General features: G+C 38.3%; 1 protein-coding gene across 8 annotated transcripts in view; it reads left to right on the forward strand.

Moving 5' to 3' along the window:
* CEP41 (centrosomal protein 41) overlaps positions 1–19,417 on the forward strand; it is a 51,780-nt gene that overhangs the window by 21,964 nt on the left and 10,399 nt on the right. For 5 of the 8 annotated variants that reach the window (XM_009203867.4, XM_009203864.3, XM_009203866.3 and 2 more), the window contains exons 3-5: positions 7,404–7,451; positions 12,257–12,318; positions 13,322–13,391. In XM_009203867.4, the coding sequence (XP_009202131.2) occupies positions 7,404–7,451; positions 12,257–12,318; positions 13,322–13,391 (180 nt within the window). Of the gene's footprint in view, positions 1–1,763; positions 1,871–3,968; positions 5,141–5,436; positions 6,054–7,403; positions 7,452–12,256; positions 12,319–13,321; positions 13,392–19,417 lie in introns of those variants that run through there. The other 3 variants (XM_021936275.2, XM_009203863.4, XM_031665156.1) reach the window with 2 other exon arrangements.

Consider the following 19,417-nt stretch of genomic DNA (forward strand, 5'->3'; position numbering starts at 1 on the left):
GTTGCATTAAGCCTGTTTATCAACATAGGGAGAATTGACATATTTACTATGTTGAGTAACCACTAATCTGCTTTCTGTATCTATGGATTTGGCTATTCTGAACATTTCATGTAGATGCAGTCGTACAGGATGTAGCCTTTTATGTCTGGCTTCTTTCACTTAGTGAAATGTTTTCAAGATTCATCTATGTTGTAGCATGTGTCAGTTCTTTACTCCTTTTTATTATCAAATAATCTTCTGTTGTATAGCTATTCCACATTTTGTTTACCCACTCATCAGTTGATGGACATTTGAGTTGTTTACACTTACTGGACATAGTGCTGCTAAGAACATCAGTGTACAAATTTTTGTGTGAACATGTGTTTTTAATTCTCTTGGGCATATACCTAGGACTTGAATTGCTTTTCATATGGTAACTGTGTGTCTGATTTTTTGAGGAAATGCCAAACTGTTTTCCACAGCAGCCACACCACTTCACATTCCCAGCAGCAATGTAGGAGGGCCCTGTTTTCTCCACATCATCACCAGTGCTTGTTATTGTTCATAGTTTTGATTACCATCTTTGTGGGCATGAAATGGTATATTATTACGGCTTTGATTTGCATGTTCCTAATGACCAATGTTTGAGCACCTTTTTATGTCCTTTTTGGCATTTGTATATCTCCTATGGAGAAATGTCTATTCAAATCATTTGTCCATATTTACGTTGGGTTATTTTTCTTCTTATTTGTTGAGTTAGAAGAGTTCTTTTGGCCGGGCGCAGTGGCTCACACCTGTAATCCCAGCACTTTGGGAGGCCAAGGCAGGTGGATTGCCTTAGCTCAGGAATTCAAGACTAGTCTGGGCAACATGATGAAACCCCGTCTCTACTAAAATACAAAAAAATTAGCCAGGCGTGGCAGCGTGCACCTGTAGTCCCAGCTCCTCGGGAAGCTGAGGCAGAAGAATTGCCTGAACCCAGGAGACAGAGGTTGCAGTGAGCCAAGATTGCGCCACTGCACTCCAGCCTGGGTGACAGAGCAAGACTCCGTCTCCAAAAAATAAAAGTAAAACAGAGTTGTTTTATATATTCTGGATACTAGAGTCTTGTCAGTAATATGATTTGCAAATATTTTCTCCCATTCTGTGGGTTGTTGAGGGTTTTCTTTTTCTTAGCTGGAGGAGTAGCTAAGTACATCTACCCCATCTTTCTGGAAGCAGAAGTCTCCCAAACTAGTCTTGTAAAGCTTTTGGAAGGGCCGAAGTATGTTTCATTGCTTAAAACTCACAGTATTTTAAAGTCAGTGTGGGAGAGAAATCTTATTCTAGTGTTCAATTTTTTTTTTTTGTTTCAAATTTAGAAATTATTCTAAAGTCAATTTAGGGGAGAGATTTTTATTTTAATGCTTATATTTCTGTGCGTTTTTGTGACTTACCTCCCTGTGTATTCAGAAAAAGTTTTCTACCTGGTGTGCAGCAGCCTATGCGTTATGTGCCAAGACACAGATCCCTACAGCCCTTTGGGTAGCCAACAGGGCCTGGATCAACCCAAACCCAGCATTGTATCCACATTGTATCATTGTATGTGTGTCATGAGGTGAAAAGGATAAAGAGTGAAGAAAACAGAAAAGGGACCTTATAGCCCAAGTAAGAGTACGGAGTTTCTACCTGTAGTATGTTTTTAAGCTCTGCAGTCAGAGCATTGAAAATAGGCACAGGAGTGAGTGAGCATTTCTTATTTTTAGGCTAAATAGATGGGTCTTTCATCTTTTCTTACCAAACAGCAAGCAATTCAGAGTAATCACAAGAAATCAAGAATTTCGTGATATCTCCTGCCTTCACCCAAATCACCTTCTACTGAGTTCTTCAAAGACTGCTATCTTCCTCCTGGGTAAAGATTATTTTTTTGTTTTTATACCTCTGGCTCTGCTTCTCATATGAACTCAAACACCGATGTGCGGCCATGGCTAGAAATCTCAGAATTATTTTGAACTTCAAATATTTCTTTTGTTCCATAGGTGCCTGTGTGTGTCTTACCAGCTCCCCAGCACTGCCAGACTGTGCCATGAATGGATTATGCTTCCGATGAAATCCCTGGCTGCGTTTTGTTCAGTCACCACCGCAGGGTTCTTGTATATTCTCAAGCACCCTCTCTGGGTTTCTGTTTTGCAGCACTGCAGGCTGATTAAGGGACACTTTCCAAACCACAGGGCTCTCCCTTTATTAGTCCCCACAGTCTTTCACTGGCTGCATTGTCCTCTCATTTCTATCTATATTCAATCTCATTTCCAATTTCTTTAGCTTTCTGAAATTCTGTAGGCTTTCTCCACTCAGTCTTTTCTAGCCTTATTTTTGTCTTTTTAAAAATTCACCTTCCTTTTATTATCTCTAGACAAACTATTCATTCCCTCTTTTCTTCTTTAGGCTCTACTTTTCCTGAATATTTGCTAATAGCCTTGATTGTAAGCATCAAACTCATTATAGACTAGGTACTCTTCATTTTTATTTGTTGTTTAATTCTGTTCCTTCCGTCAAAGGAAGAAATGTATGTGAAAGGCTTTTATAAACCAGAAAGCACTATACACACATATCACTTATTGAGGTTAACAAAGGACCACTGTGCCTCTTTTCATGCTTTCTGCTCTTCTGAGCCAAGAGAACTTCTCCATAGAGGAGGGAAATATTGAAGAAAAATAAAGCCATGGAGTTGTCTCTTAGCAACTGAGTTCGTGCCTTATAAATCTCATCTACTTTAGATTACTGCTGCACAAAATCACTTGCTTTTCTTAGTGGCTCTGTATAAATAATGTTATTAAATTATAGGAAAACAATGGAAAAAATCTAATGAATGACTCATTCATTTAATCAGTTGTACTCTGTCTTTGCATAGCACTATTGATATAGTTGGGTTATTTCTTCCTCTTGAGTCTAATTGTAAAGTTTTGTTATATATCTTTTATCAGAACTTTAGTTGTAAGTAAACAAAGTAGAAGCTAAATTCTACCTTATACATTTCTAGGTTGCTTAAATCGTGAAGCAATATGAGTCATATATGTAGCACATAACATATGCTGTGTATAAGTCAAGTTGTACATAGTTTAAAGAAAATCAGGTGTGCAGAAACTCAGACCAAATTGGGAAGTATTTGCATTATAAAAGAACTCATTATAAGAATTTTTCAGATAGTAGATCTCCATAGTATATCTCGTTCATTTCATTCAGATATTTTTCCTTTTTATTTATTTATTTATTTATTGAGACGAAGTCTCACTCTGTTGCCCAAGCTAGAGTGCAGTGGCAGGATCTCGGCTCACTGCAACCTCTGCCTCCCGGGTTCAAGCAATTCTCCTGCCTCAGCCTCCTGAGTACCTGGGACTACAGTGCGGACTACCATGCCTGGCTAATTTTTATATTTTTTAGTAGAGATGGGGTTTTACTATTTAATTTATTATTTATAAATTAGTAATTTATAAATATAAATTTACTATTTAATATTGGTCAGACTGGTCTCGAACTCCTGACCTCGTGATCCTCCCGCCTTGGCCTCCCAAAGTGCTGGGATTACAGGCGTGAGCCACCACGCCCAGCCTATTTATTTCTTTATTTTTTATACAGTTGGGCTCTCACTGTGTTGGCCAGGGTGGTCTTGAACTCCTGGCCTCGAGCAATCCTTCCATCTCAGCCTCCCAAAGTGCTGGAATTACAGATGTGAGCTACCACGCCTGGCCATTTTTTTTTTTTTTTTTTTTTTTTTTGAGATAGAGTCTCACTCTGTCACCCACACCGTAGTGCAGTGGCACATTCTTGCTCACTGCAACCTCCCCTTCCTGGGCTCAGGTGACACTCCTACCTCAACCTCTCAAGTAGCTGGGACTACAGGGATGCGCCACCATGCCTGGCTAATTTGTGCGTGTGTGTGTGTTTTGTAGAGACAAGGTCTCACTATATTGCCCAGGCTGGTCTGGAACTCCTGGGCTCAAGCAATCCTGCCTCCTCAGCCTCCCAACATGCTGGGATTACAGGCATGAGCCAGTGCACCTGACCATCATTCAGCAAATATTTTTGAGTGTCTCCTATGCTAGACAATGGAAGGGATAAAGATTGTGCATGCATGCATGTTGTGTGTGTGTGTGTGTGTGTGTGTGTGTGTGTGTGTGTGTACGTGCCCATAAATAGTCTTTGGCTTTCTGTCTAGTAAGGTAGGTAAGACAATACAGTGATAAATGCCTTGTGGGTTGTAGGCCGAGTGCTGTAGAAGCTCAGAGGAGGGAAAGGTCAATTCCTGCCGGGTGGGCTATGAGTATGTGGCAAGGTGATACGTTAGAGAATGGAAGACCAGGAGTTTGTCAAGTTAAGTAATTAAGGCAACATTAAGAAGTAGTGAGTTGGTGTCCAGTGCTAGAGCAAGGAGTTTCAGCTTTAGTTAGGATGCAATGGGGAGCCACTGACTTTTTTTTTTCTTTTTGATCAAAAAGTCTTATCTGGGAAAATGTATCTGGCAGTAATGTGTAATTTCAATTAAAAAAAAAATTGGTTCTTGGATAGTCTTTTAGGCTCGTTTTGTATGAAACAAAGCCATGTTTATAAATAAGTGAATTATGAAATGGATTCATTTCCAATCTTTTTAAAAGGTAGTCAGAAACTATTTTCAGATGCAATTAGATACAGTAAGATAGGCTACGTAGTTAAGATATAAGCAGTTTACAAAGTGGGATAAAAATGCTACTTTTCATAATTTCTCAAACCATTTTTAGGGGTATTTTTATGTCAGCCATCCTGCTATCTCATTTGTCCAATTAAAACAAGGAAGAAATCCTCCATTCTCCTTTTTTCCCCATTCTTGGATAGAATGAATGTCTGTAGTGAAAAGAACTCATCAGTAGTCCTCTCAGATTTGTTCTGAATTTCACCAAATATTTGTATAATTCTGCAAAAAACGTTTGTTTCTCAGCCTTCTCCTTTAGGGAGAAAACAAATAGTGGGCGTGATGGCCTACCTCCCTGCATTGTGGTGAGGGTCAGCTGATACAAGATAAAGTGTTAAGTGTAATTACCCTGAAATGTTTGTAATTAATGGAGAAATGAAGTGTAGACACTTTGTTAGTAGAAACCACTGTGGTTTGGAAATGCAGTGTTTCAATAATAAAGACTGGATAAATAAGGTCGGTTTGGAAATGCAGTATTTCAATAATAAAGACTGGATAAATAAGGTCGTGGTTTGGAAATGCAGTGTTTCAAAATAAAGACTGGATAAATAAGGTCGTGGTTTGGAAATGCAGTGTTTCAAAATAAAGACTGGATAAATAAGGTCGTGGTTTGGAGATGCAGTGTTTCAGCACAAAGACTGATAAATAAGGTCGTGGTTTGGAGATGCAGTGTGTTTCAATAATAAAGACTGATAAAAAATAAGGTTGTGGTTTGGAAATGCAGTGCTCAACACAAAGACTGGATAAATAAGGTTGTGGTTTGGAAATGCAGTGTTTCAATAATAAAGACTGGATAAATAAGGTTGTGGTTTGGAAATGCAGTGTTTCAATAATAAAGACTGGATAAATAAGGTTGGCTACTAGTGTTTTCCATTCCTCAGGGAATTTACAACACAAGATGATCCCCACCTCTAACTATTAAGGAAGTAGCATTTCCTACAAATTTACCTCATGATTAATTGTGTCTTTTTACAACACGACAAGAAAAGACATGTTTTTCAGGAAGTTGGAAATGCGAATCCTGGCTTAGTTACTAACTTGCCGTGCCATCAGACAAATCAGGTGATCCTTTTTGTCCCTCATTTTCTGACTAGATTGCCTAAAGCTTCCCTAGCCGAAAGAAACTACCTGCCACGTCAATGACACGCAACTGTGGGTGACTCAGGGACATATAACCTAAAGCTACTGGGTAAAATATTTTAAGAACGAGACTTGGGAAGCTGAACAGGATATTGATTTGCCGTCTTCTTCCCCCATTGTATTGACCAGGCAAGTCCACGCCTGAGTTCAGAGTTGCAGTGGGCAGGAGAGATGTGTGTGTCCAGGAAGAAATCGTGGCTTCTGCTCTGAAGATCTGGTCACATCTCAGGTCAATTGCTGTCTGAAGAACCTAGGAAAGACTGTATTTGGTTCTAATCTTGGTGATTTGGGCCTCTTCTGAGAGGTATTCAGTGTTTCTCTTGAGAAGGCTTAGGCCTTCCTAGCAGCCCTGACTGCCTTCATTTCTCTTGGAACTTCCAGGTCCAGGCCTACTCTGAATCCTCCTTTTTGGTCCTGGATACAGAGAGTGTGTGTCTTAAGACCAAAAAAAAAGAAAAAGAAAAAAGAAAACAATGGTGGATTTTTATTCCATGGTGAATTCATGGTAAAGGTTTAATAATAGCCAATGAAATAAGTTGTTTTTTTGAAAATGTATTTTGGGTTTCAGAGCAAGGATTTTCTTTTTCTACCTCTCACCCGAATGTGAAGAAAAGTTCAGAATAGTCCTTGAAAATGTCAGTTCACGCTACTATTAATTGAAAGCATTTCTTTTATCTGATACTGGGGCTGCATCTGACTAGATCCTCTCCAGGCTTAAAAAGCTAGGAGCGCAGTTTTAGAAATGAGAAATTATTTTGAATGTTTTCCTTTTGCCATACCAGAAAGAGCTTGCTGCGTTGAATTGAATCAAATCGAAGCACACCCAGTAAAAAATAATAGCCCCTGGCGTGACAGCTAGAATTTAGTTGGAAACCAGAAGGTTCCTGGCTGAGTTTTTTAAGTCTGAAAACCTCCAAACCACCTTGGCCAGTACCTAGTATTGTAGAAACATACTGTAAAACATGAGGGCTGGGGGCTCTCTGCAGTGGCGAGAATCTGCTGTTGTTTCTCAGCACATTAAATCTATGGTGAATACTAGTGTGTAGACTGTGTAGTCTAGTTCAGACTGCAACGTGAGCATGAATAGTAGAAGAGCAAGTTCAGGAAAGAGAAGGAAACTGTGAAGACAAAGCCGAGAGGAGAGGGTTGCTTGGGTAACCACAAAGGCACATTTTAGACATTCAAAGAACACTGCCTCCTTTTTGCTCCTCTTCTACATATCTTCCCCACAAAAAGATCATCAGCGGGGGCAGGGGAGATAAAAGGAGGAGAAAAGCCTAGACTTGAAAAACAAATTGATAGAAAATGATCATCTGTATCTCCTGGATCTTTTCAATGTTTTGGGGGTATGCATCCCAGCTTAAACACATTCTACCAAAACATTTCGCTCGGCTCTGCAACTTTTAATAATGCTATATTATCCAAAAGATTTTACTGTGTGTGGCCTGTATGCTGCTGTCCAGAATCCCTAAGAACAGGACAGGAAAGCTTAGGGGATACTTTTCCTCCATTCTGTTTCCACAGTGGTGCTCATTTGCTTCCATTTAAAGTGTATCTAAAACCCTTATTTTCTTTTTAGGTAACAGTATGACTAAGTATACTGAGAAGCTCGAAGAGATTAAGAAAAGTAAGTAACACTCTTGATGGTTTGGGAAAATGGAAGTCTACAGTTGTTCTCTAAGTTGGTTCTTAACTAACAATTGTGTTCTACAGCTGACAGGCACAGAGAGCTATGGATGATCCGATAAGCCTAGCAGGTGCCTCAAGGGCTCTGGGAGATCCTGGGTGCTGTACTGGGCTGCTCCTCAGATTGTGGCTTGTAGGCCTAAATTCTGCCCTACTTCTATCCCATAGGAGACACTGGTGTTGGCCTGTGGAGTCAGATCTAGTGGAATGAGCTCTGGTTAAGCTTCTAGTGTCATTGTACTGCAATCTTCATGCCCTTCTTCAAGATATTTCATCTTTTCTGTCTTATTTTGTCTCTATTTGAGATAGGGGTAATAATATCTTCCTTCAGAACATTCTTGTGTGCATAAATGAGAGTGTTCATGGAAGACAGGGACATGAGAACTTAGTGTTATGTATTATCAATTCATTGCAGTCTGTTTTCTTTTAATTAAAAATCATATTTCATCTACGTCCTTTTAAAAAGCTAGTCTGCAAAGATATGTTACCAGTCATTGAGTGCATTGCCCTTGCGCAAAATCATAGTTTTTCAATCTGCATCCAAAACTGATGTAAAGTGTACACTTCAAGGCCAGAATTAAGGAAGAAGTAGAAACATCTATTTTCTAAGATGGATTTGCTCGTATCTTGAATAAGAGAACCCAGTGCTAGGGGAGTAGTTAATGGTGGTAAAGAGGTACGCTGATTGATCATAGTTCAGGACTTGGCTCTGGTAATGTACATTTTCTTGGAAGAGAAAATTGCACATCGAGAATACATCAGAACATTTTCTTTTGTTACACAGCAGACCTTTTTATTTGAAATCAAAGTTCCATTTGAAGTGCTGTAATATTGGGAAACCCCAACCAATAGATGTGGACTCAGGAGCCGCTTTATGCTGTGTTTTCATTTGCCATGTTCAGCTATAAGGGCTAATGCTATAGACTTCTTAAAAATATGTAATGCCACAGTATCCTTCTCTTTTCTTCCTAAACATTTTATATTACATAAGTATATGTATTTTAAACATTTATATAAAATATATACTTTTAAACTCTGAAGAAAGATCGCATTTACTCACCTATACTTCATTGTTGCCATCCTTAACTTATCCAAGGCAGGCAGAATCCAGCTGTCCTGCTTCTTTTGGGGTTTGTCGTCTCTGTCACCTCTCATCCATTTGCAGCTGAGTGTGAGTTCACATGTCCTCACTAGAAATTTGTCCCATAAAAATGTCCCATTCCACCCAGGTTGCCAGAACCTCACTTAAAACATTTCCTCAAAGTACAATGTGGTTTCTTTTAATATCTAAACCTTGCGTGGAGGTGATCTCCCAGAAGAAATACCCTTGGAAAACAGCCTTGAAAATGCTCACTTCACTTTCCCTCCGTAGGAGTGGAAGGCTTCCTTTTAGTAGAGCAGGAGATTCCTGTTACCCCATTTCACACACTTTGTGCTGATTCCCTGACAGAATTGCTTTAGATTCTGGTTTGGCATCTACATTTTGGAAGATATTTCCTTCTCTTTCCCCATTTTCTGTTGTAAGTATTCTTTGGGGTTGAAAGGGAGGAGAATATTCCCTTGTTTCATGATACCCTAGACCCATCACTTTACTCAGATTACCTTAGATGCCATTTCTTTCTGTGAAACCACAAACCTTGTTCTGTTACTTCCTTTGATTTGTCTTCCACTGTGAGCCCAACTTCCCTTTGCTAATAACACATTTCAACAGAACCCTGAAAATGCAGAAATCCTTTGTAATCTGAATATGCTTTCAACTCTACCTGGGGAAAATAGACAGTCTATGTCTATTGACAATTTACAAAGCCCATTCTTGGTTTCTGGTGGTTAGATGACACTAGTTGGACCCAGTGTGAAACATCCTAGATAGTCAGGTCTCTGTCCTTCCAGTAACTCGAGAGAGACAGACTTAGAACCTAGACTTACTGGAGAAGAAAACCTTGATAACGTATCTGAAACAAGGATTGTCTTCAACACAGAGTTTGGGAGAAGACACACAGCAGAAGCTCCATTCTTAAAGCTCTGTTCGCTCTTGCAAGGACAGACTGACAGAGCCTTCCCAATCATCCTTTTTATAAAAATTTAAACTTACTGTAAAACATCTAGTTTGATCTTTTGTCTCTGAGTAATCATGTCAGAAAGTCCTACTGACGGCTGTCCTTCTAAACCAGAACCAGGTATGTAGAGTTCAGGTTCAAATATTTAGGGGGCTTCTAGTGCTTGTGCAGAAGACAGTAGAAATGCCAATCTTTAGAATAAAGCGGTCTTTTGTTTGTTTGTTTGTTTGTTTAAATTAATCTCTGTTTAGTTAATGGGGATTTCAAAGTATACATTTTATGCTTAGAAGCATTTTAAACCATGTAACCATGCCAGAAGAGTATCAGTGGATAAATGTCACAGTGAAAACTACTTGAAAGCTGTTAGCTGTTTCCATTTGCTGATTTACTGTTGTTTTGATTTGCATAAATGACTTTTGGTGGGCAAGTTGGTGGCAATCAAAAGGAACACTGTAGTTATTCGGTTGTACTTTGTAAAGCCTCAGCTCGGCCTATTTGGGTCTGCAGCCCGGCAGGTTTTAGAAGTTCCACTGCCTATAGGTTTGCTACTTTGTTGTATCCAGAAGCAACATCTCTAAGCATTTTCTAGAAGTAATGGTCTGTTATTAGCCAAATTACTCTCTTTAAGACATTTTAGAACAGAGAAGTTTAGTTCCCTATTTTAAAAAAGCCTTGATATATTTACAGAAGGCTAGTTTTTAAAGTAGTATCATTTCCTGACTCTGAGTCTTAAGGTGCTTGGTAAACCAAGATTACATTATCCTCCAAAGTAACCACCTGGTCTGTGCTGGTTTTTGGAAAATTCATGGAAGTGATTAGTTACACCAGGTAAATAATCTTAAATACCTTTAATCCTTTCCTTTGTTGCTAGGAGTCTTGGTTTACGAGACATTTATGCTGTGAAGGTCATAGCAATTAACCAACTAACCTTGAATAATTCTGAAATAATGAAGCAGCATTTAAGGAGTCACGGGTACCAATATAAAAACCTAGGTGAGGAGGAAAGGATAAGGGTGGGCAGAGTTCAACACTGGAAACCATTCAGAATTTGACTATCATCTTCAAAACAGTTTAAGGACGCTAGCCTTTAACACACATCTATGGAACAGATAACAGATAAAGTGCGACTGGCTTCGTTTTTAACAATTGTTTAATGTGACGGGAAGAATTATTAACACAAGTACGGAAGTACCTATATTTGAGTTACAGCTCAGAACTGTAAAGACAGCACTGAATAAATGTTGATGTTTTAAGTTGTTTTTTTGTTTGTTTGTTGTTTGTTTTTGAGACACAGTTTCACTCTCGCCCAGGCTGGAATTCGGTAGTGCAATCTTGGCTCACTGCAATCTCCACCTCCCAGGTTCAATTGATTCTCATGCCTCAGCCTCTGAAGTAGCTGAGATTACAGGTGTGCGCCACCACACCCAACTAATTTTTGTATTATTGGTAGCGATGGGTTTTTGCCATGTTGGCCAGGCTGGTCTCAAACTGCTGAACTCAAGTGATCCGCCCACCTCAGCCTTCCAAATTGTTGGGATTACAGGCGTGAGTCACCAAACTTGGCCTAAGTTGGTTTTATTTTATTTTATCTTTTTAAATGGTGGGGCCGGGTGCTGTGGTTAATGCCTATAATCCCAGCACTTTGGGTGGTTGAGGTGGGTGGATCACTTGAGGCCAGGAGTTCAGAACCAGCCTGACCAACATGGTGAAACCCCATCTCTACTAAAAATACAAAAATTAGCCAGGCATGGTGGCGGGCGCCTGTAATCCCAGCTACTCAGGAGGCTGAGGCAGGAGAATTCCTTGAACCTGAGAGGCAGAGGTTGCAGTGAGCCGAGATCACGGCACTGCACTCCAACCTGGGCGACAGAGAAATAAAAATAAATAAATAAATAACATAACATAACATAACATAAAATAACATAAAATAAAATGGTGGTAAACCACAAAAACAAAAACACAGAACACCTAACATCATAATGGTTTTTAAGTGTACAGGTCAGTAGCATTAAGTATTTTCACACTGTTGTACAACAGAACTGCAGAACTTTTTCATCTTGCGAAACTGAATAGGTTAATTTTTATCAAATTGAAGTTGGAGAGAAGCTGAGAGATGATCAGAACCAATCACAGCTGTGTGTCCAGCCAAGCACACACGTAGAAATGTTGTCCTGTGGCTCCAGCATGGTGTGTAATGGCAGGAATATTTTTGCTCTCTTTTTAAGCTGGAGTCACAATAGTGGGGCATGAACGTCTTACCAGCTGTTCAGCTTCTCTGAGTCTCTGTCCTCATTTGTAAAACACAGACATTTCTTCCCTGCTTTGCTCTGAAAAGGATTTGAGGCGGCTTACAAAAGTGCACGGAGTACAATGTAGTCAAAGTGGAGACAACTTAGTTAAAGGAAAATGGTAGACTAATAAAATAAAGGCAAGGGGTAGTCACTAGACCAAAGGTAGTTTGTAAATTAAACTTCAAGCTTCCTAATGACAAAGCAAAGGGAAACAAATTAAACAGATGATACTACTACCTGCCACACCTAATTTTGAGGATATCATGAGGCTCAAATGAGATAATAGATTTAAAAGCATATAAATAACTTGAAAGACCACGTAACTTGACAGCTAGAAAGAATAGCTCTAAAAAAGCAAAATAAATCTAAATAAATATTTGTCTTACCATATTTTTCAGATTATAGATACAAAAAAGATGAGCTTTTCAAGAGACTAAAAGTTACAACTTTTGCCCAGCTGGTAAGTTTCATGATCTTCCCACTGGAGTAAAGACTGTCTAATTCGTGTCACTTTATGTGAGTGTTTCTAAATTCAACTCTAGGGAATCTTTGCCGAGGAGTTTCTTCTGATTCTTTGTATGTGGTTCAGCTATGGGAAAATTAATTGGTGTGTGGTATGTGTGTTCACATGAGGATGGTGAGAAATTTTTCTCTCTTCTTTGATAAGAATTCTGTAAAGTAAATGTTTGCCCTACTTTTAATTCATTAAACTTGTGGTTTAGGGGTTTTTTTCCTTATACATCTAACTTCATAGTTAGAATCTACAGTTCTGGATCCTGGATTGTCTCAGCATTTTTCTCTGGAAACCAAGTGATTTCTCCTTTTCTTGGACTGATCTTTTCCAAATTATCCTACCAAAGCTGTTTTGTTATTTTGGGCAAGTCACTTTCTTCTTTTATTTGAAAATTTTGGAGAAGGGGTCTCTCCAGCTCCCAAGCAAGAGTTCCACCGGCATCACTCAAGTTGAATCTTGGGTCTTGTGAGCTAAGTTGTGAAAAGTGCTTTAAAACTGAATACTGTATAGAAGTATAAGACACTGTAATCAGTGTATCTGTTATTACATTTACATTTACTTCTTCATTGTGTGGAGAATTGCTGATCCCATTCTATGTTATGCTAGGTCAGTATTGCATTTTCAAGAAATAATGTGTAATGCTTGGATCACGATATATACAGATGTGGTTTTAAACTCTTCTTCATGTTTCTTGTCCTAAACTATCGTCTTAGCATTCTAAGTTTATGTAGTGTTCTAAATGTGCTTTTCTTCTGAAATGATCATCTGCAGTGTATTACCAACACAAAAGGAAGGAGGCCAGAGATTCAGTCTTCAGTTGAGGACACTGACAGCTTCTTCAAACAAGAGATCTTTGATGTTTGTTGTTTCCTCGTCTTTTGTAAAAGACAAAATTGCCTCTGTTTAAAAACAAACAAACATCCACACATTTCATTCTTTTTTCTATCAGATCATCCAAGTTGCTTCCCTCTCTGATCAAACACTGGAAGTGACAGCTGAGGAGATTCAAAGGCTGGAAGGTAATGAGAATTGAGGGTGTGGGGAAAATAACAGGCTGACCATTTGACTGAAACACTCACCCTGTACACATTTGCTGTCTGTTCCCAGGGACTGGGACTTTGATGTGTCTATTTGTAATTAGATTGTTACTCTCAGGGAAATGCTACCTGATACTTTAGTTGTTCATTCTTATTTTAAAAAGCCATCTGGTTTTCTGGCTCTAACACTTACAGTTTTAAATGTTTTAGATGTGTTTAAAATACTAATTACTTTTTTCAATGAATATTTTTAGCATTCTGTGTACCTACACATTAAGTGCTATGAGACTACAGAGATGAACAAAGCACAGCTCTGCTGACATGAAATTGACAGTCATATGTGTGCACATGCACACATGTATATGTGTTAGGTGGGCTGAATGATAACAGTACCACAGAATTACTAAGGTGGAAGAATTTTTAAATGGAGGAATGGAAGGAAACCGTCGTTTGTTGGCTGTATATTGCAAGGTGAATTCACATGAATTTTCTTACTTAATCTTCTTAAAAACTCTGGCAGGAAGGTACACTCGACCGATGAGAGGCCCAAGCTGCAGAGGTTAAGCTGCCTCCTCAAAGTGATACAGCTAGTAAGGAAGGGACCTGGGTTACAAATCTAAGTGTCTCCAGTAGCATTCAGTGTCTTCTTGCTGCCTTCATTGTACCCTTAAGGGACTGAAAAGTGCTTTTAGGAAAGATGCAGGATGTTGTGGGAGAGTTCCAAGGAAGGAAAGACACTTGTAGTTAGAAGACCGAGGTAGGCAGCCAGGCACGGTGCCGCACACCCAGTGCCTCACGCCCATAATCCCAGCACTTTGGGAGGCCAAGCGGGGAAGATCACCAGGTCAGGGGTTCGAGACCAGCCTGACCAACATGGTATAACCCTGTCTCTACCAAAAAAGATACAAAAATTAGCCGGGCGTGGTGGTGCGCGCCTGTAATCCCAGCTACTCAGGAGGCTGAGGCAGGAGAATCACTTGAGCCCAGGAGGCGGAGGTTGCAGTGAGCTGAGGACTATACCACTGCACTCCAGCCTGGGCGACAGAGCGAGACTCCGTCTCAAAAAAAAAAAAAAAAAAGGAAGAAGACCGAGGTAGGCTTCCTCAAGGCACTGGAACTGGACCTTGAAGTGGGGTAGAATCTCAACAGGTACAAGTTAAAGATGAGGCTGTTGCAGGCTGAGGAGCAGCCTGCGAAAGGCATGGAGAGGACAGCACACCAGGCATGTTCGGGGAATTGAGTCATCCAATCTGGCTGTGGTCTAAGGGACGAGTAGGCACTGGGTAGGAGATAAGGCTAGAAAGACAGGTAGGCTCCAGATCTCCTTTCTTAAATACCAAGTTGAAAATAAAACCTCCTAGTTGTACTCTCATGAAAAGAATACACAGAGTTAAGGTCTTTATTTTATCCTGAAGTACCCAGCAATCAGTGTGTGGCTGTTTATTGAAGAGGAATGTGTTTTGTTAAGGTTGATGTAGGTCAGGAATTTGACTTCTGATTTCAAGACAAGTTTCTCAGGAAGTCTGAACACTGGGTTTGTGCAACTCAACTGTCATTTCCCCGGGCTGGTTTTTGTTAGGGAGGATAAAGAGAATCTCAAAACGACAGGAATTTATCTTTGACAGATGCCTCTCACAAAGCAGAGAAATAAGAGCTCTTTGTAACAGAGATAATTGAGTCTCCTCATACAAGTACTCCCAATTTTAACTGGGTTATATAAGCACCTAGATTTGGTCCTTCAATTCATTGTTGAGATTGTAGCACCCGAACATATGGGCACATGCAATTTTCTCTTCTGAGATAAATTTGCGCAGCAAAGTAGGCTCTTGTAAAGTAGGACACCATAATGTGTGAGTAATATTAGTGTTTTTCTAGTGCTCTACACAGATAATAACTCACTCAGGAGTGCCTGGGGAACAGATTGTATCTGTATACATACTGGCTATCTTTGAAGGGATTAAAAACAAAAAAAAAAACTCCTTTTATAATGTTTATCGCTTTTTCCTAACTTAAAAGTGTGTTTCTAGTAAGTTAGGAAGCCGTAAAAAGTATATAAAGAAGCAAATTAAATAACTAATAATCACTTTGTATGTTTTGGTCCGCTTTCCGCCTCTCTAACCCCTCACCCCAATTAAATCTATATTCTTTGTATAATTTTGTATTGTGCTGTTTTCAGTTATCCCTTTTTCATTCATACTTTCCTTTGTCGCTAAATAGGCTTCAGAAGCATGACTATAAAGATTGTGTTGTCATCTAATGTTTGTCCTTTGGATATACCATAATTTAATTATTCTCTTGTTGGGCATTATAGTTTTTTCTGATTTTTCACCTTTATAAAATAATGCTACAATGTATATATGTAAATGTTTGTATGATTCTGATTATTTCCTGAGGATAAATTGCTGCAGAGGGTCAAAGGGTGGAACCATTTTAGACACCCAGTGCTGACTGCCACATTCTCTCCAGCATGGTTCTACCTGTTTGCATTCTCACCAGGAGTAAATGAGAAGACCTGTTTTTCCTCGTCCTAGCCAAAGCTGAATAATTAGCATTTCTGTAAATATTCTCCAGTTTAATAGATGAAAAATAGTATCTAATAGATTTTTATTTCTTTGATAGTAAGATTATGCTCTGTGTGTGTGTTTACTGGTCATAAATACATATTTCTTCTTTTAAGGAGTTTATACGCTCTTTTTCCTTTCTTTCTAATAGGATGTTCATCTTTTTCTTACGGATTTGTGAGAGTTCTGAATAATTATGATATCTTTATACAGTGGAGAACAATACTAACTTGACAATGCATGAGGAAAAAATCTTGATTAGTTGGAACAATTTCCAGGCTATATTAAGTAAAAATAAAACAACAATAAAACAAAAACCCAAAGTATAAAATAATATGAATAGAATTCTCCTGGGGAAGAAGTAAAATATATGCAAGCACATGTAAATGTTTTATTTCTGGAATGAGACATAAATACGTGAAAGTGTTTAGCACACTGATACGTCCCTTGGGGAAGGAGGCAGGAGGGCCCGCATGTCTTCAGTGGGGACAAGACTTCCTTTCCATGTTAACAATTTAACCTTGTTTGCATTTTTGCCTCGTGCACATGATCTTATTGCATTTTTACTCTTTTCACCTTATATTACAGAGCTAGATAATTTTTTAAATCTATAAATTAAGTATATTAACCTTCTTAATTTATGTGTGTTACAGATCTTTCTCCTAATTTGTTATTCACCTTTTAATTTTCTTCGTGTTGGTTTTTGATATATATGAGGTTGCATTTTTACATGATCAAATCTATTAGCCCATACTGTTGTTTTATTTTATTGCTTTAGACTCGTAAAATTCAATGTTAGTAAATTATTTACCTACATTTTCTTCTATTGGCTTGTTTGTTTGCATTTAAACCATCTGGTATGTATTTTGATATATGACACAAGGTGCTTATTTGAATTAGATTTTTCCAGATAGTTGAGAAATATTCCCAGCACCATATACTCAGTAGTTCTACCTTTACCCACTGATTTATGATATGAATGTATTGACTTTTTGTTTATATTCTTTTCCATGTTCTCTATTATATTCCATTGTTATGGTTGCAGTGCTGTACTATTTTGATCATTTACCTTTTTAACATATGTTACTATTTGATAACGCAGGTCTCCAAATCGCCCCTAATTATGTATGTATATACATATATTTTCCTATTTCCTCATCTATATGAAAAACCAACACATCAAAAACCCATGGGTATATATTGCTTCCAGAATATATATTCAGTCTTGTGAAACTGAATAGGAAAAAAGGATCTGACTGTGTGTGTGTGTGTGTATTTGCTCTTCTTATTTTTTAAATCCTTTTCAGTTTTAAAAAAATCCCTTTGGGATTAGTATTAAGGCCAAAAGTTAACTTTGGGAGGGACTCATGTTTTAGTTTTAGTTGCCCGATCAGGAACATCCCGGGTGTGTCACTCTCTTCATTGAGGTCTTCTTTAAGGCCTCTAAGTAACGTTTTTATAAGTCCTATAAAGGATTTATACATTTTTATAGGTTATTTACATTTGGTTTAGGTTCATTTCTTGGAGAGTACGTTTGATAGCTGCAGTTGTTACTGTATATGAGATTTTTTTTCCTGTCATTTTTTAATTGGTGTATAGGACAAATATTTTAGCATTTCTTTTATCTAACCACATATTTATTGCACTTATTCTCGTATTATTCTCTTAAAATTTCTAGGTATATTATCATATGCAAAATTAATATCCTCTTTAATAATTAGACTTGTTGTTTTTATTTTTTTTTATTTATTTTTTTGAGACGGAGTCCTGCTCTGTTGCCCAGGCTGCAGTGCAGTGGCACGATCTCAGCTCAATGCAACCTCCGCCTCCCAGGTTCAAGTGATTCTCCTGCCTCAGCCTCCTGAGTAGCTGGGATTACAGTGCCTGCCACCACACCTGGCTAATTTTTGTATTTTCAATAGAGACAGGGTTTCGCCATGTTGGCCAGGCTGGTCTCAAACTCCTGACCTCAAGTGATCCACCCCCCTCAGCCTCCCAAAGTGCTGGGATTATAGGCATGAGCCACCACGCCTGGCCTGTTATTATTATTATTTTTTAATCTTATTGTATTGGTTAGAACAGCAAATTCTCAAACATTTTGTTCTCTTCCTCCACTCTGTTAAAAATTATTGAAGATCCCAAAGAGCTTTGGCTTATGTGCTTTATGTCTATTAATATTTATTGTATTAAAAATTTAAACTGGGAACTGAAACAGTATTTATTTATTATTTCACTTAAAAATAACAATACTAAACCCATTACAAACATAAATAACATGTTTTTATGAAAAATAGCATTATTTCCAAAACAAAATTTTACTGAGAACGTCATTATTTTATGTATTTTGTAAATCTCTTTAGTGTCTGGTTTAATGAAAGGATCGCGGATTTTCCTCTTTGCTTCTGCGGTGTCTGTTGTGATATGCTGTTTGGGCTAAAGTGTGTGAGGAAAATTCAGCTCACACAAACCTGTAGGTGGAAAAGGGAGAAGTATTTTAATAGCCCTTTCAGATAAAACTTGACAACTGCTAGTTTCTTAAGGATTAGCTGTAATGTAGAATCTGAAATCATATCAATGAATCTTTCATACTGTTAGATTAAAATCAGGCACTTTCAGTGTAATTGTCTTATATCTTGAATCTTTTACCTGTGCATGATTGTATAACATCATGCATTGGCCATTTAGAAAATATTGGTTCACCAAGTTACGAAGATCTTCCCAAAGGTTAATACATTTTATTATACAACTGTCAAAAAAATCACATATATTATTCTCACGATCTATCTTACCAAAAAGGTCTGTAAGCATGGGGAAGCAGCTCCCCATACTTCAGTTCCTGATGGCAAACACAGTTTCTAAAACTTCGAGTTTTGCTCAAAATACAATCATTGGCAACAATGCCATCAGTAGTGTTCCTTGAAATAACAGGCTTATTTAGTTCACTTCTGAGAAAATGTCTGCCAAATACACAAGTCTAACTAACCATAGTTTTTCTGTCAGTTTATCTTCCAAGCAGAAATGGTATGCATAGCAAAAGTTACTGGTTCAGCCTGCAACTCAGCAACCACACTAATACTTTTCCTTGAGATAACCCTGGTAATTTGGTATGTAGCAAACTTAATTGTATGTGGACTCCTCACTTCATCACACAGAACATTAAAAAAACATGTACTTCAAGGTGAGATTTAATAAGAATAGTAACTGTTACTGCTTTAACAGGGACCGTCTTTTAGTGTGACTGCCATACTTATTTACTATGAATGCATGCGTGATGGTGAATAACACAATGATTGCTAATAAAGTTTGGTGCCACAGCCCTGATTTTTACTAAGGTACTAGCAGCTTTATCCACCATTTCTTTTGTACCATCAGTGCAAATATAAACACAGTAAAAAAGACAAGTAACATCTTATGAAAATAGCTTTTACCTTGCAGATCCCTGGAAGG

Source organism: Papio anubis, chromosome 4 (assembly GCF_008728515.1).
Source record: "Papio anubis isolate 15944 chromosome 4, Panubis1.0, whole genome shotgun sequence".
NCBI lineage: Eukaryota > Metazoa > Chordata > Mammalia > Primates > Cercopithecidae > Papio > Papio anubis.